The 26415-nt window shown below is 43.0% G+C and overlaps 3 protein-coding genes across 8 annotated transcripts in view; 2 read left to right on the top strand and 1 right to left on the bottom strand.

Annotated features, from left to right (window-relative positions):
* The first annotated feature begins 95 nt into the window (after positions 1-95).
* On the top strand, positions 96-6546 carry sat2a.1 (spermidine/spermine N1-acetyltransferase family member 2a, tandem duplicate 1). 2 transcript variants are annotated; one of them, XM_031851310.1, is made up of 6 exons: positions 96-224; positions 344-395; positions 972-1055; positions 2627-2728; positions 2832-2872; positions 3061-6546. In XM_031851310.1, exons 1-6 carry the CDS (start codon positions 222-224, stop codon positions 3226-3228), a joined length of 450 nt encoding a protein of 149 aa, XP_031707170.1. In that variant the 5' UTR covers positions 96-221; the 3' UTR covers positions 3229-6546. The 2 variants fall into 2 exon arrangements, with proteins under 2 accessions (XP_031707170.1, XP_031707169.1); XM_031851309.1 differs by lacking the exon at positions 96-224 and having other exon boundaries at positions 254-395.
* A 465-nt stretch (positions 6547-7011) lies between these two features.
* On the top strand, positions 7012-14033 carry tnfsf12 (TNF superfamily member 12). Its single transcript, XM_031851307.1, has 6 exons — positions 7012-7842; positions 9240-9321; positions 11000-11056; positions 11206-11229; positions 11329-11456; positions 12023-14033. Exons 1-6 carry the CDS (start codon positions 7669-7671, stop codon positions 12296-12298), a joined length of 741 nt encoding a protein of 246 aa, XP_031707167.1. The 5' UTR covers positions 7012-7668; the 3' UTR covers positions 12299-14033.
* A 3607-nt stretch (positions 14034-17640) lies between these two features.
* chd3 (chromodomain helicase DNA binding protein 3) overlaps positions 17641-26415 on the bottom strand; it is a 33191-nt gene continuing 24416 nt past the window's right edge. For 4 of the 5 annotated variants that reach the window (XM_031850663.1, XM_031850666.1, XM_031850665.1 and 1 more), the window contains exon 40: positions 22247-23687. In XM_031850663.1, the coding sequence (XP_031706523.1) occupies positions 23425-23687 (263 nt within the window). In that variant the 3' untranslated portion in view covers positions 22247-23424. Of the gene's footprint in view, positions 18389-22246; positions 23688-26415 lie in introns of those variants that run through there. The other variant, XM_031850667.1, reaches the window with a different exon arrangement.

Genomic DNA, 26415 nt, shown 5'->3' with positions numbered 1-26415 from the left:
AGGACGTCTCATGTCTCTTAAAACATATTTCCTCGTTCCTCTCTCCTCGCATGGTTTCCTCCATGCATCCCTGGTGGGAGGGACTAAGACGCAAGGAAAGGACGCAAGTGAGGGAAACGGGGATGCAATTAAGAGACTTGAGAAGTACCCTTAGTCCCTCGATATGATAATTGACGAATTATTGGACGACCTGCTGTTTTATTAGAGCACGTGTGCACCTTATGGTATGCAGTCATTTCAGTGTTTCAGTGACATCTAGGCTCACTGACGTGTTTAAGGAAACGTTGTGATATTTCAGGAATAGTTGGCCTAATAAGTGATGTCATTTGTATGTTTTTCACAGGAGTTGGCTGAATATGAGAAGGTAGCAGACCACGTGAAAGTCACACAGAGAGGTAACAGCTGTGCTGAAAATAATCTGTTAAAATATAATGTTCTCTGCTTTGTCTTTATGATTTATATTTATTTCAATTTCACAATGAACAATGTGGAATCCAGACAGTATCCCAGTAGGACAGTTCAATACTGTCCTTGGAAAAAGTACAATCTCACTACAAGGTCCATTTAGTAGCCCTTCTGGAGCTTTCAATGATACCACATGATCTTCCTCAGCAGACGCACAGTTGAAATTTCCATTTGTCTTGGCACCTTTTGTACTTTTTGTCAAAGTTTGCTCCTTGAGGATGATGAACTAAGAAGATGATGTGACATGATCGAAAGCTCCAGAACAGCTAATAAATGGACCTCTTGGCGAGATTTTTGGCTGCCGTCTCTAAAGACGCTCAACGTAAACATTTACGTCAACGCGAACAATTCCATGACAATCGATTAAGATCGTTATACAATCAAAAGCTACTGAATGGGCCTTGTATTGAGGGTTGTTTTGTTCAACTTTCACAGTAACACAAAGGCAATTTAAAGTGCTTTATTTAAGCATAAACATATAAAACATGTATATATTTCATATGCAGACTTGGAGCAGGACGGCTTCTCCAAGAACCCGTTCTTCCATGGGATCGTCGCTGAGGTGCCAGAACAGCACAAAACTAAAGAAGGTGAGGAGGAACCATCAATAACACTGTTAACCGTCTCAAACTGCAAGCAATCGTGTAGATGTGTACAGATATTTAGTTTAACACAAACTATAAAGGTCTAATACCCTCTCATGACACAAGAAACATTGTTATAGAACTACACCTCTGTTCCTGTGCAGCCGCTCTGATCAGTGATGTAACAGCAGGTCGTTTTATAAACTCTCTAAACGACCTCACTGTTTGGACTGTGGCCAGAAGTCTGACATGCAGCATTTTTTCCCTGACTATGCAATTCAACGCTGATTAATCCTTTAATTTGACTTTGAGCCTCTTCCCCCTGCTTAAAGTGGCTCATTTAGATAGTCTACTCTAAACCACACATCTAGCCATTGTTTTCTAGATGTATATACTATTATCATGGCTTGTCCTTCACCCTTAAGATTGCTTAATAAGAGGCATAGCTCACAAAGATAAATGTGGTTAGCTAACAGCTAACGGACCTACCAGTACACACGCTGCTGTACCAGCTCACTTTTATTGTTGTGGACGGTGTGTTTGGCTAACCGCTAACAGCTAACTACCAAGAAGTTGTTGTTGTGGTTGTTGCAGACACATCTTTTTGAAGCCTACGCGTTGAGTTCAAAAGTCCGTTATACGCATCGCTGAGATTTCCACACCCACAACGCTGTTGTTCCTGTTATCTATCTCCATTAATCATCTAGTCCTGATAACTGATAACTTATAAGGTTGATAGGCCAAACTTGTCAGCAAATAGTTCAATTTTTCAACCAACAAGATTTTTCAGCAGCCAACATCAGACAGATATGGAGCAACATTAGTCAGTAAATTAGATCATAAAAATGCTAGCAACATGTAACACTTGTTCTCAGCCTGTTACCAGGTTCATTAGTCTATATTTATTAGCTATGTTACCTAATGTAACGGCACACTGCTGATGAGGCCTCTCTCGTAACAAATTGCTTATATAAGGCTAACGCTCTGCTTTTCCTCAGAATACAGCATTGAGAACATTAACATAGGCTCTGCTGCCCAGCTGGGCACTGTCCACAGGCCTCAGATATCTGACTCCAAACTGAGGAATGGCTGCCTGACTTACTACGCCCATGACTCTGATAATAGAGCACATTCATAGTCAAACAGCTTCCCCACCAATGTATAATTGTATTACAGGATAAAGATTAGCTTGTGGAAGTTATAATCGGCCTAATAATGACCGCACCAAATGGAGGAAAGACAAATGTCGTGGTAATTTCTACCGGTTAAAAAGATGCTAGCCTGTTGTTGCCATCCTGAAATCAAGCCGCTACCAGCTATTAACAAGATATAGCAACACGAACAACAAATAATTTCTGGGATTCCCTGCAAACAAATCCATTATTGAATCTCTCTTTTGCCACTTTCTGAAACTACAAGCATGTAGTGCAAAGGAAAAACAAACTGGTGACTTATACAAACAACTCAAATTAATTAGAATATGTTTACTAGAATGAATAAACAAGTTTTCTGCTGCTTTTAAAAGTGGATTACTGTAATTAAAATCACCTGTTCCTTCACGTTTTTTTTATTTTCAGGCCACACGAAGATTGGATATGCACTTTACTTTTACTCCTACAGCTCATGGTCAGGCAGAGCCGTGTATATGGAGGATTTGTACGTGATGCCTGAGTTCAGAGGTACAGTGCACTGTCTATTATCTAGAAAACAAGCTGCAACATAAAAACAACATGTCTGTATGTGCAGGAAATTGTAAAGTAATTCATGACATCTGTCTTTCAGGGAAGGGCATTGGTAAAGCACTTATGAGCAAGGTAGCTCAGGTGAGTAAAACAGCAATCCCTAATTTAACTGTGACATTAATGACATGGAAATGCACTGTACTTGTTGAACCGTGGGCCTCTTTTCTCTCCCTACAAAGAAAGTCCTGCAAAATAGTGCGTAACGTGTCCTCGTAGCGTTTGTATATATTTTTTTTTTGTCCCTCATGTCCGTCTTCCTGCTCTCGTAGCTGGGCCTCGCTGCCGGCTGCAACCAGCTCAACTTCACCGTCCTGGACTGGAACAAACCATCTCTGGACTTTTACTTCAGCCAGGGCAGCGTCGACATCACGGCTAGCATGGGCTACCACTGTATGCGCTGCGACGGAGAGGCGCTGCAGCATCTGGCCCAACCCTAACCCGACATCTGGGCTCACGACGGCAAGACCTTTGCAACCATTAGGTCACTTAGTGCAGGGACAGAGCACCGCTCAGTGGCCCCATTCCAAAACTCGACAATGACAATCATTAAGCCGAATTCTCAAAAAGCAGATCATTAGAATAATTGACTGTTTGTTAAGCTCCTCCCCCTTAGCTACTTTTACTACGCTAATTAAGTTTCCATGCTAGCACAGCACATATGCAGTTTACAACAGTAACAATGGCACTTACAATTTAAATCTTTCAAACACACAAAGGTAAAGAAAACCAGGCCTCTCATTTATAGCAAATGACTGCAATGACAAAAACTGTGATATTTTAGTAGCTGTTGTCAGCTAGCATTAGCTTATTAGCTGACACTAACTTGACTTAATTGGATGAAAATTTGCGGTTTTAGTTTTTTTTTTTTTTTTTTTTTTTTTTTTTTTTTTTTTTTTTTTTTTTTCTTCTGGGGGGTATTGGATTGTAAAATATTTATGTATATTTGCTTCAATGTGCAAAATCTGCACACAAAAGTACATTTAATGTGGTGTCATCGTGCTATGACGTAGTGCATGCCACACGAATATCAAAATATCCAGATTAAATAACATGACTTATTTAAACTGAACTCGCCTTGTTCTGCCCAGTGTTGCTTTTTGTGTCTTTAACATCTGTTTTAATGATTATTTCTATGAGAGGTGTATATGATTACTACACGGTATAACAGTCAACCTCTAACGGTAACAGGTGTCACTATTACTTTTACCCGAGGCAAGTTTAACCATGACTAGCTCGAAATCCGTCTGGAAATGAATACAACTTGAAACAATTGCATGAGAGTCTATGGAGCACAGCAGGATAGTTGTTAAAGCTGGCCTATGCTATGATTAGCCAGTCTGCGTTCGAGATGCGGGACATAACAGCTGTAGTTAGCTAGCTTCAGCAAATTAGTCAACTTTTTGATGCTTCAGCTGTCTTTAAACCAAAAACCCTGTAAAATGTACACATGGTTTCTACCTACACCGTATATAGTTAAAAGACTGAGGCTAAAGCTAGATGTTCCAGGCAAAAATTCCGTTTACTAGATTTGCTGGAGTGAAAACTTCAAATCAAATGAGCAGAAGCACTAACATTAGCCTAAACTCTGACATAGCACATTTTGGCAATTGATGTTTCATCCCAATTTAACTTGTAATCCCACAAAATAATGCAGTTATGCTCAGTTACGACTGGTAGTTAGCCAGGTATGCTAACGTTTGCAGCTAACGTTGGGTTTATTGGTTTTGGTACCGCTAAAAACAAAAAGACCCTCCAAACTCATTATATATACGCGGTATCGGTCTTACTACAGCCTAATGCACACCGCTTCACCATGTACCTGCTGTGCCTTGTTCCAGTTCAAATGGGGGTTTAACAAACAGTCAGTTGGCATATTACTTAGTAAGTCAAGGATGCAGTTACAAGTATTGGAACGGGGCCTACGCAATACATTTTAATAGTACATCCGAGGCACTGAAATCTATGTTTAGTGTTTTTCCCTTGTGATATGTTTTGACTCGAGCGCTTTTGATTTCGGTGTTAAATGGATCAAATAACATAACTTCTCTTCTTGTGAAAAAAACGTGTACATATGGGCACGAGAAAGGTCTGACAGGAGTGTGTATGTGGTGGGGTGTGTGGGTTTTGGTGGAAGTCTTGACACACAATAATCTAGAAAATAGATTTTTTTTTTTTTTTTGCACAAAATTTCACAAAAACCTTATGCATTACAAAGCCAATATGTACTGTACATTTTATTGTATGACTGATGCAAAAGAGTGAGTTTTGTATCTTATCCCTTTAAATGTATTGTAAACTATGACCACAGCAACCAAAGAGTCACCTCTCCCCTCGTCTACCAGATAAGGAGTGCTGTAAAGCTGTTGTGAAGCACAATGTTCAGGTATTTGCACTGTTTTCTTCCTTTGAATCTATGTAGGCTACTGTATGTACTAAATGATGAAATTGTGTAAGTAAAGGAATGCAGAGAAATACAACAAACTCTTTGGACTGGTTTCAAAGAAATGAACCTAAAATCAGACATAAATGATCCATCTGGTGGAATTTAGGAAAATAAAGACTGGGCTCATATACCGTGTCTTTGAAACTGTCCTGCAAAAATGAAAAGGGGCATAATTCTGGTCTGCACTTCTGTTTCATATCTAGTCTAATTTAAAAAAAAGAAAATAAGGCTTTCTGTATCATTTCCAGCAATGTAATGAAAACAGTCTGAGTTGTGGGTTATATTTATTTTATTTTTTCCGTAACTCTAAACAAGTAAAAACCACGGATTCTTTTTTGTAGCTTTTGCAATTTGCTTTTCATTTCATACTTTACAAAATAATTCAATTGCATAAAGAATGCAGTTTTTTTTTAATCTTTGGGATATTATTTATGCATGTTTGCTTCAAAGTGCAAAATGTAACTACAAAAAAAGTTGGAACTGGGCAATCTTGTATGAAGAGACACTTCAGAGTTTAGCTTCAAAGTGTGCTGCAGTACTCTTTGCACCCAAGGTCTCAAGTTTCTCCTGATGCATTGAATGTGCTGTCATTGTGCTATTAGAGCGCATGCTCGATACAGAGTCAAGGGAACATGAAGGGATATTTATAACCTCAGAATTACAGCCCCCAGCTGTAAATTATACAACTTTGTTCCCAACATGGATTCTTAAAACAGTGTCAAAGTCCAAGATTAAACCCTGATACCTGATAGCAATAAATCACCTTGAAGAGCAACTTTGAATACAAAAGACAGGAACAGATGATTCAGATTTAGTCTGCAGGGGGTGTGTGTGTGTGTGTGCCCACGCATGTGAAAGTACTGCACAGTGTAACAGTCAGTGTAAGTATACTTTGGTGAACTTTTGGTTAAGTTGTCAGGAAGAGCCTCAGTGTGTATCCCAGTATTCATATGTGAAATCATTTCTTAATAGCCGACTGTGTTTTCAAACGCTATACGTGTTGTCATTGATGTTTTCTGCCAGCAGAGGCCTACATGTTAAATGTGTCAAATGGATCGGATTTTGTCTCTGAAGTTGAAAATAAAGATGGTCATAGTTGGGGGGGGGGGGGGACTTGTTTGAAGTGGCCACAAAACGCTCCCTGCTGTTCCAGAAATCCTGATACTTAAATATCTAAAGCCATGTTACCTTTAGCCTAGAACCTGCATGAGAAATGTATTTCAGCCTTCCTGTTCTTGAAAGCCAAGTGTTCTACTCTGTATACTTGTTTGACTGCTCTGTCCATTTGACTCTAAAGAATAAAACCTCAGACTTATAGATGTTTTTTTTCTTTTATAAACGTATCTAATTGTAAATTCAAAATGATTCACATTTGGAAAAATAACGACTGAAATCAAAATATAGAAATGTATATACCATATGGTATATACATGGAATGCAATAGCACTTTACCTATAGCGGGCCTATAAATGTCCTAATAAAATGTTCAAATGAGAATTTAAATCAGAAATAAATCTCAAAGATGCTCAGTGTACATACTAAAAAAAACAATAAAACATAAACATATGCACACTAAATGAGGTTGGAAATGACAATTGTGCAATGCGCAGATGGATCATAATATCTTTGGAAGATATTCTTTTATGTTTCAGATCAAGAAATTGTCCATATGGATCAATATCAGTCGTTGGCTCGCCCGGTAATGGTGCACTGGATGCACAGCGTCATCCCCGCCATCCACTACCTATACACTACCGCCTCCGCGTGGTTACAAACGGAACCGTTACACGCGTGACTGGCACATATTTCCAAGGCATGCGAGTTGATGAGAGTGAGTGGGGCAGCAGAGGAAGCCCCGCTGCGCCTCGTATGGTTTTTTCTTCTTACGCTCACCTCGTTGGCTTGTACTGTTATCACAACATCAGAGCTCGCGGAAAGTTCACCTCCAAGTCTCTGTGTGCGCGGGCGTGTGTGCGCGCGTGTGGATTCCAGCTTATGTGTGCTCTGTCTGTCTAATGGAGTGACCCCCCAGCGCGCTGTTTAAAGGGAAGACAAGAGCGCTGAGTCAACGAATCACAAGGCGATGGATGCAACAGTTGATGTGCGCGAGTAGCAGTTTTTCTTGCGTTTGGAGGCACGCGGGAGGATGGTGGCTTTGATCCGTGTGGAGGAAAGCTCGGATGTTTTGTTGCGTTAAAATCCCTCATCTGTCAGAGAATTAAACAAAGATCTGCCAGCGGTGGCTTTTAATTGCAGGCTGTCCACTCGCGCGCGTCTTTCTCGCCGAAATGGACGTTTGGACAGAGACGCATTTGGAGGCGCTTCGCGCTCCGCTGGAATGAAGTTGAAGTGGGGCTTTCGGACGGTCTGCGGCGGAGAGTAGCACCAGCAGCAGCAGCAGCAGCAGCACCAGCAGCAGCGGTCCGCACCAACCATGCATCGGATTCTGCAGAGGAGGCGAGTGCGCAAGCTGCGGGTCGTCTGGGCGTCCCTGGCCCTGGTGGCGCTGTCTATGGCCGCGTGCAGCGCGCTGTTCACGGCGTGGACTTGGCGACAGACGCGGGACCTGTCTCAGTCCTTCAAGATCCTGCAGGACCGCATGGAGCAGGTTTGTGTCCCCACTCAAATAACCAGACATGCCTGCGAGAACACGAACAGCGTGTTTGTCCCAACAACAAAAAATATTTACAAGCCTGCAGACCTTAATGTGTTTGTTATGTAACTTATATTTGGGGGAAGGGGGGGGGGCTGTGGTTACGGGGATCTTCGCAGGGGGGCATATGGAATAGAAAAAAATGCAATTCCACACTTCACCCCCCCCCCCCCCACATCCTTGCACGTACTCTATTATATTGCACCATTCCTCTACTTGGCACTTTTATTGCTTACCAATAAGTGCAGTCAGGTTGTGTGGAGTTGCAGCTTATTTTTTTTGTGGCCAACATCCCCTCCCCTCCCTCCGCCATGTTTAATTACTCTGGTGCCAGTTGTGCTGCAGTTTTATCTCAATTCACTGGAAAGCCTCAACTATTTTGGCACGTGAGGAGCACTTCATACCCAACTGACTGCAGCAGAGGCTTGAGGCATGAACGAGGCCTGGACGATAAAGTGTGGCAAGTGTAAAAGCTTTTTTTTTTTTTTTTTTTTTTTTTTTTTTTTGCAACATGCACATGCAGCTTCTCATGCACGGGTCAGGGTCAGTCCCAAGTTTCACTGCAATCTCGTGCATATGTGCTGTTTTTAAAAAGAACTTCTTGCACTTGGGGCAAGTGTTAAGACTCCAGCATGAGGTTGCATCACAAGGCAAATTCATTTCTCTTAAAAGCAGCCAAAAAGGAGCTGATGGAAACTCTTCTGGTTTTCAAGTTCACAGTATTTACAAAACCAGGTTGCACTGGATTTGAGATCAGGAGGACAGGTTGGCCGTGTATCATGTTGACAGACCTGCACACACACACACACACCCCAAAATTGGACACGTGGAGTGTTGATGCTGGAGCCTTTCCCGAGGGGGGCCCGTTCTGTCCATTTGACCGTTGGCCAACTCACTGATGAGAGCCAGCGAGTGAACGTCTGGAGAGCGAAGAGCAACTCGCATGCCTCCATTTCCACAGTAGCAGTAAATTTAGACTTTTCTCTGAGCCTCCGCTGCTGTCACTTCACATGGGGCCTCCTTCGGTCATTCGCTCAAAACTTTGCTGGCTTGACAGAAAAAAAAAAAACCCCAACTCATTTCTTTCTCAGCAACGGGAGTAAAAAAGATGTGAGGAATGCAAAGCACTAAAAGCGCGTATTAGGTGTCGCAACCGGTCTCTGAGGAAGTGGTGGACCTATTCTGAAGCAGGATACTGGAAGAGACGAGCCTGTTTATGTGGCTGGCTGGAAGAGGCCGTCTGTGGGATCCGTGCCAGACAAAAGTCATAATAAACTTATCGGACATTTGTTAATAGTGCGCTTTTTCTTCTTCTTCTCTCTCTCTCTCTCTCTCTCTCTCTCTTTCAACAGGTCAATACACAGAGGAAGGCCATTGTTCAGCTCATTCTGGAGAAGAGAGAGCTGCTGGTGGGACAGAGAGTGAAGAGAGACGGTACTGCAAATCAAAAAAAGTCTTCCACAGCAAGCATTTTCTGCTTTTTAACCGCCCCAAATTCACCACAGACACAATAGCTACCAACTGTGCTCTGCTGTTTCTGTTGGGGGGGGGGGTAAGAACATTTAACACAAAACGCTGGCCAGGCTTGGCCCACATGCCACTTTGGTCAGGTCTAGCGGGGCCGCAGGCGCAGCCCACTGCTAAAAGTTGACACAGGAAAAAGTAGGCAGCTGGATGGCTGCTTCAGAAATTACAGGTCTGACCAGAACGGCCCCAGAGCCCAGAAAAACCAGCTGGCGCGAGAGCGAGGCCTTGTTGCACGCTTTTGGGCAATGAAATTGATTTCTTTTTTCTCTTTCCCTCTCCCGAGCACACGACAGACTGTGATTTGTTGTGAAAGCGGTGATATTTGATGACCTATCATTGCAGTATTTATAGCCTCTGCTTGCGTCACCATCACGGGATCGCTCGATTGTTCACATTCTGCCCGAGAGTGAACCTTCGAAGGCGCTTTTGAGCGAATGTCCCAAATTTGACAAAAAAAGGATTCTTTTAGAGAGCGCCGTGCCTCGCCCAAACATCTACATCAATATCCTTGCAGATATTAGCCTTTTGTTCTTTAGTAAGTGGTATCTTTGTCTTCCAAAAATGCATTAAATGCTGTTTCAGAAAGTCGTGGCTCATCGATGGGACTAAAAAAAAGCTTGTGGAAAGTTGACCACCACGGTGCAGCGTTTCAGAGGGACACTGCTGTTATGTTCTCTCCTTGTGACTGACAGCCTCAGGAAACTCGGGCCGGCCTGAGGGCTTTACGCTCGCCCGTAGCAAATCCTAAATCTACAGGGTCACCCACCTGTGAGTTATTTTAGCAGGGACTTAATATTCCTGTACGGTGGCGGGGGCCCCGGTGTTTGGCCACTCCGTCTCCAAACATAAAGTATGTGTTTCTCAGCGCGTGCACACAGTATTCGGGTTGTATCTGCATCTGAAATCGCTCCCCGCAGGCCCAGATTTGAAAAAAAGCTCAAATAAACCTTTAGTGAGTAACAAGAGCAGGCATTCTGCAGCTCCGGCCTTTCAGCGTTGTGTTTTATTTATTGTATTTATCCGAGCGGTGGGCCAGAGCTGTTGCTTCACTCTGTTCTTAATCAACTCTTTTTGGGTCACAGAGCAGCCAAAGACCTTTTTGACTCTCTCTCTCTCTTTCCGGCACTTCATTTCTCTTATTTAGTGTTCTAAAGCTTTTGTCTCTCAGGCTACATTTAATGCTTTCACTTTTCCGCAGTCTATCTTGTCTCCCCCCCCACACACAAAGCTCTCCATCCTCCTTCACTTAATCTCCCTTCTTTCTCTGCATTTTCTAGATGACTGCGACCAGCTGGCACTAAGATTAGCCCCCACAGGCACCAAAAAAAAAAAAAAGAGGCACACGCTTTTGACTGAAAATAGCAGTTTGAGGAAATATATTGAAGCATGTGACAGGAAACCCTTGTGCCCATCTGCTAACCACGTTAAAAAAAAGAGCCAGGTTGAATCTAAATGCTTGCAAATGAACACACCACGTCATTAGACAGATACAGATGGGAATGATTGTTTTATCAAAAAAAAAGAAAACCACAGACGTATTTCCTCTGCCGTTCATATTCTGTCTCTCCCTTGCCTTTTCCGAAAGGGGGGGCGCTGCGAGGGAGGAATGGAAATGGAAAGAAAGCGGCGTCTCATTTCGAGAGTAAGTGGCTTGGCAGACCCCTTATAGCCGTCTCGTGTAGCATCTGCTGAAGTGGTTTCAATCATACACCCCTATACGATTGCACTCATAAAATCTTAATTGACTTTCCCTTTTCTCTCCATTTCAATGTCTCTTTTACTTTCCACCAGTAACCAAAGACTCCTCTCAGCAAGGTAAGAGTCGTAAAAAGGAGGGATGGAAGATAATCTGTCACTTTTTTTTGTCTGCGGGATGATTAACCTTGGATGTGTGTGTGTGTGTGTGTGTGTCAGTGGGAGAGGCGGGTGTGATAAAGGGTTGGGAGGAGAGGACGCTGAATATGAGTAAAGCGGTGAGGTACAACAAGGAACAAGGCACCTTCACCGTGGAGAAGGCGGGCGTCTACTTCCTGTTCTGCCAGGTGAGTCTGTGCTGGGAGTTGTAGTTTATTGACAAACCGCACCAACATGGCTCCCGTCATCCTCGTGTTCCTTACATGGCACTGAGTATCAAAAGCCAACGTACTAGATGTCGTCTCGGTTGTTTTTTTTTGTCTTTTATCAGACATTTGCGAATTGAAATCAATAACTTTTTCGAATTGAAGAGATGTAGTTTAAAGTCCTTGTATGGCTGAGATGGGACTATTTTATTCCTCGTGTGTATTGAACGAAGGTTTTTATTATCAGTACCAAAACCTTGGCGCTGGTATCGAACAATTCAAAAGAGCCTTGATTTTGTACAAACAGCAGTCCCAGTGTACTGGTACACATCATGTTATTTTGGGAGAGGTGGATATCTGGTTTCGGGTAATCTCATGTAGCCAGACCTCGGTCTTGTCAAGTCAACAGGTCTGGAGAAAATCTCCGCAAAAGAGGAAAGAAAGAAAGAATTACGATAGCGGGGGCCTCGGGTCTGGTTGGGTTTTTTCCTCTGAATAGAAACGAGTTGTGTCTGATCACCTCTCTCGTCCCTTCTCCGTCTCCTCAGGTGTTGTTCAACGAGCAGCAGTCTCAGTACGTGAAGCTGGACGTGGTGACCAGCGGCCAGAGGCCTCAGAAGCTGCAGTGCATGGAGGGTTACGGGACGACCCCGTCCGCCGGGCCGCACCCGTTCCACTTCCTGAAGCCCTGCCAGGTGTCCGGCCTCCTGCGGCTGGACAAAGGCACGGAGCTGCAGGCCATCACGGGCTCCTCCTTCAGACTCCACACTCTGGGCAACCCGTCGGCCTCGCCTCACATCTTCAGCATCTTTAAAGTCAACTGACGGCGCTCTCGTCTGAGAACAACAAAATGAACTCATGGATGAGATTCTTTGTTTTGGCGAAAACAGTCACGAGCAGTCGTGGGCATCACTTTAGCCTTTGAAAGACGACCCTGACGTTCGTGGAAGTTGTTGTGGAATTGTTTTTTTTTTTTGTGTGTCTTTTTTTTTTACTCGCGCTGCTGTTTCGGAACGCACAGACTTTTGGATTAAAGCCAAGACCCAAAGTGGACAAAAACGCCTCGATGAATGTCTGCCGAGAGAACAGACGTGGTGGAAGCTGTGCTGTTGATAAAGGGCTTCATATATAAAAAAAACAAAAAAAAGATGTTCATCTTAGCCTTCGTATCACGTAATAAAAATGTGCTTACACTCTCTTTATTAAGACTGACAGTAAAGCTGTGCATGCACCTTCCACTTTTATATCACCGGTGCCTCAAGAAGCTGAGAGCACGCCTGCAAGCGTCACATCCCGACACGAGTGGTCTACGTGATCCTATACAATGCAATGTGTGCCTGAGTGTGAAGTCTTTAAACACTTTGTATGTACTTCACACACATTTTACTTTTGACATTTTAAATAACATAGATGTGAATTTGTGCTCTTTTTTTTTTTTTTTTTTTTTTTTTTTTAAAGGTCAAATTTGATTGTGAGGTATTTGTGTGTATAGTATTAATGGCTTGACTTATGGAGAGCATGCAGGTTTGAATATAGCCACGTCTCTCTTTTCTGCCTTTGTTTGTTCGATGGCACAATAACCATCGCCTCCGAGACATATTGAGAATCATCAGAAAACTATTGAATGGTATTGGGAAAAGTCCAAATCTATAGTGTAAGTAAGAGCCGATATTAAATATTACACAGATTTTGTATTGAAAAAAGAATTTCGGTCAGAAAAAGAATACTACTGGTGTTAAGAATAGTGTTAATATAATAAGAGACCAATGGACCATGGAGAAGATCAAACCTGCCATCATAGGCTTGGGAAATTACTCTTTGATGACCTCGCAGACAATTGATTTAGGAAGATTCACCAATATCCAATATTCATATTAAGCATCTGATGTTTGTTCTGAAAGGTTTCTCGGTCACTTCTTTATTTTTAGAAAATGAAATTCCTTCCATTCTCTCATACGCCGCTGCTGTCTGTAATATTCCCCCGCTACAATACAAACAGTGTGTATTTCTAGCAGTGGGTTCAGCACTCCCACTCTTGTTTATAAGTAGTTTTTGTGGACGGACCGCACCGGTTCCTCCTCAGCACTTTACTGCAGCGAGCGTAGTGTTTTTAATTGGAGCCAAACAGTCGTGTTTTCAAATGGAACAATGTAGACGTTATATCCTGTGTGATTTCCTCATTGTTTTCCTCTTCTTCCTTTTTGTGTGTCTCTCACCCCCCACCACACACACACACACACACACACACACAAACCCCAGCAGACATCTAAATTTTCACTTCCTGAATCTGAACCTGAACCACATAGCTGAAAGTCTTTGAGAAAAAACATGCACGCACACACACACCGTCTCACACACTTCCCTGCCCCGATTCCTATTTTTCTAAATTTCAAAGTTTTTGATCACATCGGAAATTCTTGTGAAGTCTCGTGAAGAAGTTTTCTGTAAAATTATGATTTATGCAATGCCTGGTTGATTTTTTTTGTTTTCCATGTCTTCTCAACTCACTCATAACTGTTGAATAAACTTTTTTTGTTGTTTTGGAGAAATTCCTTCAAATTTGTTTTCATGAAAAACCGCTTGTGTGCCTCCAGAAAATGTAATGAGTCGTCAAAATGTACATTTAATACATTTAAAGCTGATTTGAAGCGTATATTTTGCATTAAAAGATGGTCGTCGTGTAATGTGAAAGAAGTAGCACCGACAGCAGACCAACAATTAGCAACTAGCTTTGGAAAAATACAAAAATAGTACCACACAAACTGCAAAACGTCATCTAATTCATCAAACGAACAACTTTGTTTTGCTGTATCTGCAAGTTTGATGTCCATTTTATGCAATAATATATAAATAATGTTCTTACATCGCAAACAAATACCTATCAGTACCATCTGGAGAGTGAATACGACATACTTTGGTTTAATTATACTCTCAACAATACCAGTTAAAATGTCCTACATTTAGCCATTTAAGTACTTTCTGAAGTTTCACCACATAAAAACGTCACGCCTGAAACATAAATGTCTGAATGTACAGTACAGAGGAGCATTCACAGGAAACAGTCAATATATTCTCCATAATGAACCTGTCAGTGCGCACTGAGAGGGAGTCGTCCTAATCTCCAGACTCTTCCCTGATGGTAAATGGACTTGCGTTCGTGCACGACACACATGCTACACACACTGATGGCAGAGGCGTTCATGGGAGGTGTCAACCTGCCCATCATGATTTAATCTAAATGCTCATCCACGCACACTCACCCCGATGGCACAGCCTTTCGGGAGCAGATTGGGGGTTCTGTATCTTACCCAAAAACACTTGGCCGGGGTTCAAACCACCGTTCTAGTGATTAGTGGACGACTTGCTCCACTTCCTGAAGCCACAGCCGCCCCATAGGGGCCTCTAGGAATCATAAAGCTGAGATAACAGTAAATACTGAGCAGGGAGACTCCTAGCTTTTTGGTCATCATGAATCACTAACCATCTGCTCCTCAAGGTTGTTGTTATGTGTGTGTGTGTGTGTGTGTGTGTGTGTGTGTGTGTGGGAGAGACATTATAAAGTGTGATAAAGGCCTGTGAAGAGGAGACACTGAATCACTGCGTCGCTCTCACAGCCGCCCACACCTCCTCGCGTCCACAGACACCACAGCAGATTGACGGCAATTAATGATCTCTGAAGACGACCGTTTGCTAAATCAGAGGTGATGTTTTTTTTATTTGCCTTCATTCATCAACCAAAAGATAAATAGGAGTACATTTTCTTCTGCAAAGTGATGCTTCAACCTTCTTTTTTTTTTTTTTTTATCTAAATGTTCCATTTTTCAGCCTGTGTCAGTCAACACCGCGAAGTCCTCCTCAGTCTGCTCCAGGAGATTATAACCAGTGCATTCAGCCTCTCTCCTCAACGTTTTAAATATCATAAAACATAACGTCCGAGGTACATTCAGAAGTCACTGCTGCAGAATACAACGCGAGTATATTAGCATTTAGCTAGTTGGTATTTTTACAAGGTCAGCATGCAATGACAATGCTCACGTGTCTAGCAGGTACAATGTACCATATTCAGACATAGTTTAACATGTTAGCATGCTTAAATATGCTAATTAGGACGACGCCTAATTATAGCTGAAGCTGCCATTAGTTTTGTAGGTATTTGGTCAAAAACTAAATTAAATAGTATGTACTGTTGGATGCAGTGTGAATTCAAATGGTACAGTCCACTTACTCATAACATGGCTTCTTAAACTTTGACCCTCTTGCTCATATTTCTAATGTGCAAAGGATTGTGGGTCAGAGTAGTCAGAAAAGCATTCTGCAAAATGCAACTGGATGTAGTAGAACATCCTGGTACTTTTGTCATGCATACTGCATGCAATAGTACGTACTTTGTAAGGGCAGCTGCAGTGTGTACTAAAAGTAAAAAGCAAAAGTATGTGATTTGTATTCGCCATGTGGGTTTTGCCATGAGACTTGCAGCAGGAGCTGATTCTATTACCTCCAATGGGAGAAGTGAACATGAACACGGATTATGACCGATTCTGTCACCCACAGTCACTAAAGTAAATATTGGACCCATTTTTCCACAAACCATCTTCCGAAAATTAACTTTGTGCGAGACCTTTGTGTTTCAGCAACAGACTCTCGCGAGATCTGGCAACTAAAATAAAAAAATAACGGACCAACCAACGTTACCATCCTTTGCTAAAAGGCATGGCAGTGTGTGTGAAATACAAACACCATCTCCAAAAAAACACACACAGTGCTTTTTATCATTTCATTCAGTTTTATTACAAACAAAAAAATAAAGAAAGAAAAAAAAAAAGAAGGTGCGTCATCATCGACATGTTTCACTGCCACTCATCATTTGATCGGCACCACTACGTACACAAGATACCCAGAAATGAACACAGAAAAATCTGGAGAGAGGACAAAGTAAAAGTGGGGGGAAAAAAGAACATTTTAACATTTTAGTTCAGGGGTTGCAAAAACATCTGTGTGGAACATAATTGGTAAAATGGACTCTGACTATTTCCTGGGAAGATCAGCATAAAATGTCCAGGGTTCATGAGATAAATTAACTCCTACAGTAACTATCATATTTTTTTTAAGTTTTAACTTAAAGCAGACTCTGACTAGGATTTACAGGTTGACATCAGGTTCTTAATTCAGTTCCATGACTTTACATTTGTTCAGCTATGTTTAAGGCGTTTTTTAATGATGCGGTATATAAAATGGATTTCCAGCCTTCGATTTTCCAGATAATAACTGTGTATTTTTACTGGGGTACGATAGTATACATTTCCGCTCATAGAAGCATTTAGGGTTACATATGGCCTATTTTCTTATATATGTATATGTCATTTGCAAGCCCCAAATCTAAAACGCAAGCAAGAAAAACACGTTTCCTTGTCATATATCTACCTCTGAAGTTAGCTCAACGTCTTCGTTTGCACTCTCTTGCAATTATAGGGCGAACATGGCAAAGTGGTGCGTTTGTGTGTCGCGCACACACTGGATCGGTTTTTTTGCGTAGTTACTCGTTACAAAAAAAAACCGTCTCTTTTGGTAGAAGCTCTTTCTCAAATAGCAAACGGCGAGGAACAACGGCAACATCGACGACGACGGCACTCATAATCGCAGGAGTAAAAACACAAGAGAACACGAATGAGCTTGTTTAAATATGCAAAGTATATCACAGGATTTTGTGGAAAGAAATAGAAAGTTGGGGGAGGAAAACAATTGAGAGAGGTTGAAGGGAGGAGAGGGAGAGGAGGGGGTCGTCAAGAGGAGTGTTCAAGGTGATGGATGGGTTTTAATAACACTGACCTGCTTATGAAAAGGTTATAAACATTCATAGGAGGTTTCTGAAAAATAGCGTCATAACCCCCAAAATACCTCAAAGCTCTTTACATAAACTAGAACCCGGGAAAGCGGGGTGGGATGGCGGCAAATAAGTAAATGTGGTCGAACAAGTCCTGAACATAATGAACATATCTGCGTGTTTTTATCTGAACATGTACCATTGGAGGGAAAAAGAAAAGCTAAAAAGAAACCTGGAGCTGTGCTTGGAGCTGCTCGGACTGAGAAGGTTCAGCCTCTTCTGGGAGGATTAGAAACAGTATTAAAACGACTGGAGGCACAGCTTGACGCCATTGTTTTTTTGTTTTTTTGTCCTTTCCACGAGTCAGCATTATTGTGATTAGCGCATGCTTCAGGGGATGGAGTGTTCTTAGTTTCACATGCAGCTTTCTGTCAAGAGGAGGAGGAAGGTTACATGGTTCATTGTGAGATCTAAATGTTTTTAGGATTGAGGTGTGTTGAGCGTGTATGTGTGTGTGTGTGTGTGTGTGTGTGTAGCTGAGGTTAGAAGCATCCCAAGAGGAGGAGGCCTGTGTGAAGAGGCCCACTTATGAGGAGTATAATGGTTTGAGGCAGACAAGAGAAGGTCACATGAAGTTATGAGACAATATGGACTGTATGCACTTTAAGTGTGTGTGTGTGTGTGTGTGTGCGTTTGTGTACTGTATGTGTGTGTGATTGTAGTTTTTAGGGTTGTACCAGTCTGCAACGTTTTAGTTTTAGAAGATGTGTGTCTATGTGAATGAAGCAAGTATACAATCACAAGTGGGGCAATAAGTGCACCCTAAGCCAGTCAATTAGTTTTAATACTGGATGTGTAGTTCAATGTTCTGAACAGCGTTTACCACGATATCTTTGCAACAGATGGTTTACAGTGGGTGTGTGTGTGTGTGTGTGTGTGTGTGTGTGTGTGTGTGTGTGTGTGTGTGTGCGGATGTGTGTGTGTGTAGTCTAGTCGTCGATACAGATGACCTCTCCGCTGCGCTGCTCCCGCCGGTTGAGGAGCAGCTCTGCTTCCCGCTCCTTCTTCACAGACATGGGAGGCCCGTTCAACACTGCAGGGGGAGAGAGAAGGAGACGCCAGAGTGTGAGTTCAGTTCAAGTCGGTTCAACATGCAGCGCCTCTTTGGCCTCGACGTTTTCTCTCGCTTGCTGAAAAACGGAAAATTCCCGCTCGAACGGGAACAAAAGTGACCCTCAACAACATGAAAACATGCAACTTCAGAGGGACTGTTAGTCCCGCCCTGGGACATCTTTTGGATATCTATGGATGGATCTATGGATTCATGTATGCAGTAGAGTCAATGTCCAATAGGTTTGACATCTGGACGTACTACTACTACTACTACTACTACTAGCCTTATGTTTTGTGGATGTTTCTTAGGTGCATGTTTCCAGCTATTCCAAGCATATAGAGTCATTGTTTCACATGTTATCCAAAGTTTTACCCCTATTTTGAGTTTTCCCACTCGCAATTGAGTTTATTGTACGATCCTCTTGAGCTGACAAAGAAGGACGAGAATAAATGTCGTCCTCCTCTGCGACATAAAGCAAAGTTGATCTAAAAAACATCTCTGGTGCTGAAATGGCAACCTGCCAATCATCTGGACGTTGTTTATGCACCGATAATGCAACCGAGGCGTCCCAATGAAAGTGCATCCAGCCTTGCTTATATATACTTTGATCATCTTTATAATGAGCAAGCTTGCATATTACAGTTAATCAATGTGTCATATTACATTATACAGTATCATGTTTACAATATTGATAAAACCCCAGAATGCATAACTGTTAACCTGGAGAAAGTGAGGCCTGCAACGTGCAACACACACACAAACACACGGAAATGAACTTCTTTCTACACGTCTGCACAGCTGGCCAGCGAAGGGCTCTGCGGCTCCCACATTTGTGCGCTATCGTGAATCTGCTCGGGGAGTGGAACGGCGAGTTTAGCGCTCCTTTCAAAACAAAGCCAGGAATAGACCAACAGCGCACTTCTCTCACTCGCGCCGCTGGGAAAGATAAATTGACATGACACCCCTGTGCAGATCAAAGCTGCGATAAGGAGTGTATTGAGCTGAAGACGTTTGGGAGGAAGGGGGGGGGTCTAACTATGTGTGTGTCTCTAGAACCAGAGGTGGGGACCACTTATGGGGAAGCTTGTGGCATTTTGCCAGCGGAGGCCAACAGAGGGGAAGAGGAAGAAGAGAGACGGAGTCAGTGAGCGCGCGTGTGTGTGTGTGTGTGTGTGTGTGTGTGTGTGTGTGTGGGCGGACAAAATCTGATAAGAAGCAAAACAAATCGAGGTGAAGACTGGGTGAAAGAGCACGAGGAATTGGAGTGGAAAAAAAGAGACAGAGGACATAGACGTGAAAGAGAGAGGGATGATGAGATGGAAAAAGACAGGACGAGAAAATAGAGCCTGTCCGATGCGTCGCCATGGCCAATGCAACAGAAAGACAGTGCTGTGCAGAAATGCAAAAAGATGTGATGACGTCCGTTGTCCACTAGAGAGCGATTATAAGTACATTTTTCAGCTGTAAAACATCCCGCTCGGTTCATATTTAGAACATAAATGTTCAAAAAACGAATTAAAAGGATCCTTATAAAAAACATATATGGTTATTTAAAAAATGATATATACCGCCTCGTCAAGGTGTAGTTTACATCCATGTCTGTCCTAAATGTCATCACTTCATCGTTTTATTCTATTGGACATTTGTGTGTCATGATTAGCATTTGAATTATTGAGTTATGGAATGTGTGTGAGGTCACAGTGAACCTTCATAACCAAATTCTAATCAGGTGATCCTTGAGTTCAGGTGGACGTTGGTGCCAAATTTTGAAGAAGCTCCCTCCAGACGTTCCTGAGATAACGAGGTCACGAGAATGGGACGGACAGACGGACAAAGAAAATAAATAACGCGTCCAAACGGGGAAGCATAATTAAAAATAAATAAACAAGCCAATATGTTTTGGCCAGATAACAGAATCGCTCTGCGAAGCCAAATTCACTCGGCGAAAACTTCACCATCTAACCCTCCAAACTCCTCCATCTGCCTTCATACAGATCCCTTCTTCTTCTTCTTCTTCTTCTTCTTCTTCTTCACAGTAGCAGCACACATTGTTCAACACACAGACGAAATAGGTTGGCCGTGATATTTGCAGCTACAGTTAAAAAAAATAATAATATGATGAATCCAACGGCCCACACCTGGACGACATCTTAAGGAATTCCTAAAACATATTCATCTACTGCCCCTGGAACTCTGGGACTTCCATGCATAGAGCGTCTCGAGCCCAGAAAGGCAATAAAACATTCCTGGCCGTCACGTCTCTCCCTGTAGGTCCCGCTACTATCTGAGAGGAGTGAACGCTGCCATCTTGGCAGGAAAACACAGGTTTGCGTGAGTGTATCGTTGCCAAGAGCTTTCATCGGGAACAACCTTCTGCCTCTGAACTGTCAAAGTGTTCAGAATCTATAAAAGCACAAGTTTGATTTTTTTTGGAATCAAAAGTCTGCCCAGCTGAGACTTGAAAAGATCTGCACAGACCCATGTGTTGCAAGAGTTTGTAAGTAATCAAACAAGGATTGCTCGGTAAAAAAAAAAATTGATTTACATGCATGTCTATGCCCTGTGTGCGTGTTATGTTTTCTATTAAGACTTTCTTGGTCAGATTCTTCGTCTCGGTAACTTATTCACTGATCAGGTATTTCTTGATTTAAACCTGTATTAATTGATTTTTTTAAGCATCCCATCATTGACACATCATCTTGTGAGGTTGATATTAATGATTAACATTAATTGATTAATGTGAGTTGCCTATTTAAACGTCCTGCAGACAAGGAGCAACATCACCATTCATTTGGAATTGCGTGCAAGTTCTCTCCTTTTAGCTCCGTTTTGGTCTCCTCCAACTCCTGAAGGACTTTTCTGGCCCTTTAGCTGCTGAATGCTCCACTTTGTTCAGCAGCTATAGTCGCTAACGTCGTCCGTCCGTGTCTTTGGTGCTGGACCGGTAGGGTACAGTGGATGTATTGGAGCTTTTTTCACTGAAAACAAAAAACAGCTGCCTGCAGCTGGTTAACGATGTCGATGAGACCGGCGAGACTGAACGGAAACGGTAAAATTACAGAGCGTAAAAAAACGAACCAATGAGCGGAAAGATGATGAAACGTTCTGCTGAGAGGAGCCGCGAGTTGAGTTTTTTGGCAACGTGTTTTGGTGTGAATGGGTCCTTAGACTGTATCATATTTAAGTACAATTCTTGTATGGTTGCTTTGTGTTCCAATAAACGTAAAGTATTGTTACGTTTTGTGGAAAACATTGTAAAAAACCTATATTCACCAATATTGAACGCTTTAAACGATACCCAGTTTTGATTAAAAAAATGCTACCATGCACACAGACACATTCACACTCACATACAGCATTCCTCAACCTTCTCATTGCAGGCCGCACCATGCCACACTTCTCTGGTCTTTATGTCCTTTCGGCTTAAAGGGAAATACCACTCACTGTTAGCTTACAAATACTCATACGGCCTAGAAATATTCAGACTGTGAAACTGATTGTTCGCCTCTCTTCCTTCCAGAAACGAGGCAAAAAAACCCCATCTTAGTCTGTGATGTCACACTGAGCTGGAAAAACGATGACACAGTCCAGAGTGTTTTAATTTCTCGGGGATCGGGGGACATTCTCCAGCGTGGAATCCATCACACTGTCACAATAAAGAAGCTCCAGGAACCAAAAATGTCTCCGCGAGCTTCAAAGTGAGTCCCCGTTGTTCTTTCTCCCGATGACAGATTACGGTCTTTAGCTTTGGGAAGAGCAGCTCGTAAATACAGATATTCTTTTCTTGTGATATATTGTGATCAGAGGAGTGATATTCCCCTTTTTGAGTCCCCCCCCCCCCCACAAAAAAAGGTGCAATAGTAAATATGCTTTTTAATACAGTACATTTCTCAATTGGGCCAGAGCAACGTTGCTACTGACCGTTGGACAAAGGCAACGTCTACGTTTTTTATATCGACGGTTCTTGTTCCTATGCTTAGTTGGACTCAGGACTTAGAAAACTCTCTTTTTCCCTTATTTCCTTTTTTTTTCCTGATAGATAATGTATCTAATCTAAAATAATCTCAGTTCATCCCTTTTCTCTTCAGAGTTAGGATTTCATGTGCCTGCACTAGGCAGATGAATGAAGTTCTTTGCAGGTTTTCAGGTTGTGTGTGAGGTCCACAGTGTATATAGCTGTATATATATATATATATATTTATATATTTATATATATATTTATGTGTGCGTATGCGTGAGACTGAGAAAGAGAGACGGAGGGATTGAGGCCTGTGGAGGAATGAGGGAGTACAGGGTCAGAGCGAGGGGATGGGCTTGTTCACTCAGCCAGCGGATGAAGAATTGATCCGGGGGGAAATCTTCTTTTTTCGCCGCAGAGGGAGAAACAGAAAGAGAAAGTCTCGAGAAATCAGTCTGAGGAGTTTTAGAAAGATTAAAAAAAAAGTCCTTCTTTGTTCTGCATTCTTCTTCATTTCGGCCTTCATATCTGAATTCCTGAAAAACCTGTGATTGCATTAACATACCGTCTTCTTTTTCTCTCTCTCCACCCTTCAGTCCAGACATCTTTCCTCTCAAAGTCAGCTTTTTGGGCCTTTTTTTTTTTTCAGTAGCGCCATTTCTCTTTACGCAAGGATTTGTTTGTTCCAGACAGGTCATCTCTCTTTGTTTCTGTCCCTCCCCCCCCACCCCCACGCATCATTAGTGCTTAATCTCAGAGCCAGCTCTCTCCCCCCTCTCTCTCTCTGCAGTTGATTGCTTGTTTTCTTTCAAGTGCCGCCACGACTTTTCACTTTTCATGTCCTCTCCTTTTTGCCTCCCATCTTTATTCGATCCATCCAGTGAGCTTTACTTCTCCCTTTCTGTTCCTCACATTCCAGCAGTGTCAAAGTGCTCTGTCCTTGGGCCCTTTTTTTGGACTTCATCCACAGGCATTCGTCTCTCCTTTTCAGCTTTCACTGTCTCCATTTTTTGTTACATTCCTGGATGTTTCATCCAAACGTCCCCTCATCCTCCCCTCATGGTTTCTTTGGTCGGCCGTTGCGCGGCAGGTTCTCCACCGTGTTGCTGAGGCGGTACTTGACTATGATGCTGTGCACCGTGGACTTGGGCATCCTCAGCTCCTGCCCGATGGCCCCCTCGGACTTGCCGTCCTTCCAGAGGTCCACCACCCGCTGCCGCTGCACCACATCGTGCTCCTTGGTCTTCTGGCAAGCAGCGTTTGGCCCTCCGGCGGCTCCCCAAGCAGCTCCCCCGGTGGCCCCAGCAGCGGCGGCGGCTTCTGTGGGGGCAGACAAGCGGCAGACTGTAGTGGAGACTCGGAGAGGGGGGGAGCAGGATAATGTCACACTTTACTGGTCCCCGAAGGGAATTCTCTTTTAGTTTGCCTGCCTCCCTTCCAGGGAGGTCAGAGTTCAGAGAGGACGGAGCTAGCGGAGCTGGCAGGGGTGTTCAGTGTCCTGCTCAAGGACACTTCAGCAGGACGGGTGCTTGCAGACATGGGGCGCTTGAACCAGCGTGCTCCACTTGCAGGGCAATCTGCCTAATTTCTACGCCCCTAAAGGAGGACGTTTTGTCTAGAATGTGGGACTCCTCTTAGTGCAGATGATCAGCTTCCTCATGGCAGTACTGATGGCTGAAACAGGTTTTCCAAAAGAAATGCAATTCAAGATATTTTTGCCATGCGTGAGACAGCACAAAACAATCCTTCATCGGAGCATTGGGTGTATCATTACATTTTTCAGTTGACAGAGAGCAGCTAAAGTAGTAGATGTGTAGTTGAAAAGTGCCACGGCAGACATGCATATTTCTGGATATGTTTTGTGTACTCAAGCGAGGGAGCTTCTCTCAGGAGAGGGCTATTAATGGAGGGAAGCTAGGAGGTCACGAAATCAGAGAATTTTGTTGTTTTAACTCCATTTCTCCGGGGCACTTTCTATTTTTTTTCTTCCCATCCCCGTCTGAGTCTAAAAAAGGTCAGGAACCAGCGCGACCCCAATCAAGACCATAAACGTGGCCTCATTCCTGCCGCATGCTCGCGCCCTGCCAGAGTCCAGGATGTCCCGACGGCACTGGGCTCGGCAGCTCGCCGCGAAAAAGGCCCCCGCAAAGCGAAAAACCGACTATTTCTGAACAGCCGCAAGAGCCGGGGCCCAGCCCTCCGCCGGCTCGCGAGTCACAACACGGCGTTTACACAACCAAACTCCTTCTCTGCGGTTTTCTGTCCCTCTCAAAATACCGTGGTACAAAGTCTGAATGTTTTCTTGGCATGGGCCAGGCAACCGAGCATAATGACATTTTCAGAGATAGGCCCTGGCTCGCTTGAATGCAATGCCTTTGACAGATGTCTCAAGTCTACAATTACATAAATTCAAGATACACTGAGTGAGAGGCAGGCACAGCACGGAGAGAGCTGGATGTTGTGGTTTAGGGCAAAGCTATTGGGGAATATCGGGTTCTGCCAGTTATCTCTGCCACATCGCTGCTATCCAAACATCTCCGAACACGAACACACATGCAGAGCGAAAGAGCGCGTCTGGTGAGCATATGCTGTTACCAAAACCAATTACAAAAAGAAAATAAATTCACAAACTGCCAGCGTGCGCGGACGGACTGCAGGCGAGGAGAATTGGACACAACAGATTCTTTCTTTTTTTTTTTACGATTCGAAAAGTAATGAGAGACACGATACGACTTGACGCGAGAGAATAAACATGTTTGAAAAAGAAAAAACACTCCCCAGACAGGTTGGATAGCACTGCCGACTGAGCTTTGTTGTTGCACAATGTGTCGTTACTGCTGAGCGTTGAGGTTTTGAGGTTAGGACATGTTAAGAGATGAAAAAAAATGCCTTAATATAGCAGCGCAGCACGTTCCTGTTTGATTTTTTGGGTAATGTCTATTTCAGGTGTCTGTCTGGCAGCCACATCAGAAACTACAGATGTGTTTTTCCAACATGGACTCCGTTCTGGATTTTTGCACATTTCATAAGTTAAGGGAGATAAAGTGTCTTCTCAAAGTGCTTCAAAACAGAGCTGCTTTAGAAGCCATCAGGTAGTTCTTTTCGCCACATATTAAAGGATTACATTGAAATTTAAGAGTTAAATAACATACTTGATCACAGAACTGGCGCATAGACATTTTTCCTGAAAAACCACATTCCCAGAGTCAGTCATTTTGATTCTCTTAACGGAATGTTTTTTTTTCCACTACAACATAACCATATAAAGATGAAAATTCCTCAGATGATATCTTTAAATAGAAGAAACATTTTGGACTGGTTTTGCCCATCATCAGTGCAAGTTGCCAAGTAATCAAGTCCAGATCTCTGAAGCTGGAGCTTGTGGTCCTCCGTCAGGGTGTCGTGGCGGCTCTGGAGCTGATGAGCCCACTGAGGCTGCAGCAACCACAAGAGCTGTGCTCAGGGAACGTGGGCTGCTTGTGCTTTCTCCTACAGACTTCTGATGCTGCCACAGATTGTTGATGGTAAAATAAAACATGTACAAAGTTGAGGTATCGCTCAGTAACAAAGCAGCACGAACTGAAATATTCCCGTCTTTAAGTACCTGGTATGGCTCAAGCTCCAAAACGCTGGATCCTACATTTCCCATAATGCAACGCAGTCTTAGACACGCCGCACCTGCGCCTGTCAAACTACATGCCCCCAGTTTCTAATGCAGGCCTTCTGTTATAAACCGCCTTTACTTTAATACATTAGTATTTCCTGTTGGAGCTCGCAAAGCCACTTCCTGTCCAAATCTTCCCATAATTATCTTCTAGCACAAAAAAAAATAAGAAGACAGAATATTCAAAGGAATTCTTCACCTACGCAAGGAGGCATCAATCTAACTCAAACTGCTAGTTTGCCAACTGTCAAAACAGATCAAACAAACTGGTATGCTTGAATAAATTACCTTCAATGCTATAATTATGGATGCCTTAATACCGACTCTCAGATATTCACACACACACACACACACACACACACACACACACACACACACACACAC

This window comes from Anarrhichthys ocellatus, unplaced genomic scaffold, assembly GCF_004355925.1.
Source record: "Anarrhichthys ocellatus isolate YVR2014 unplaced genomic scaffold, GSC_Weel_1.0 scaffold11, whole genome shotgun sequence".
Classification (NCBI taxonomy): Eukaryota; Metazoa; Chordata; class Actinopteri; order Perciformes; family Anarhichadidae; genus Anarrhichthys; species Anarrhichthys ocellatus.
The sequence above is the reverse complement of the archived record's forward strand: the minus strand, read 5'-3'. Positions and strand labels throughout refer to the sequence as shown.

Coding starts and splice junctions, on each gene's coding strand:
- sat2a.1 (XM_031851309.1), top strand. CDS start 320: ATGTCATTTGTATGTTTTTCACAGGAGTTGGCTGAATATGAGAAGGTA. Junction 396..971: donor CGTGAAAGTCACACAGAGAG/GTAACAGCTGTG, acceptor TTTCATATGCAG/ACTTGGAGCAGGACGGCTTC. Junction 1,056..2,626: donor ACAGCACAAAACTAAAGAAG/GTGAGGAGGAAC, acceptor TTTTATTTTCAG/GCCACACGAAGATTGGATAT.
- tnfsf12 (XM_031851307.1), top strand. CDS start 7,669: ATGCATCGGATTCTGCAGAGGAGGCGAGTGCGCAAGCTGCGGGTCGTC. Junction 9,322..10,999: donor ACAGAGAGTGAAGAGAGACG/GTACTGCAAATC, acceptor CTTTTCCGAAAG/GGGGGGCGCTGCGAGGGAGG. Junction 11,457..12,022: donor TCTACTTCCTGTTCTGCCAG/GTGAGTCTGTGC, acceptor CCGTCTCCTCAG/GTGTTGTTCAACGAGCAGCA.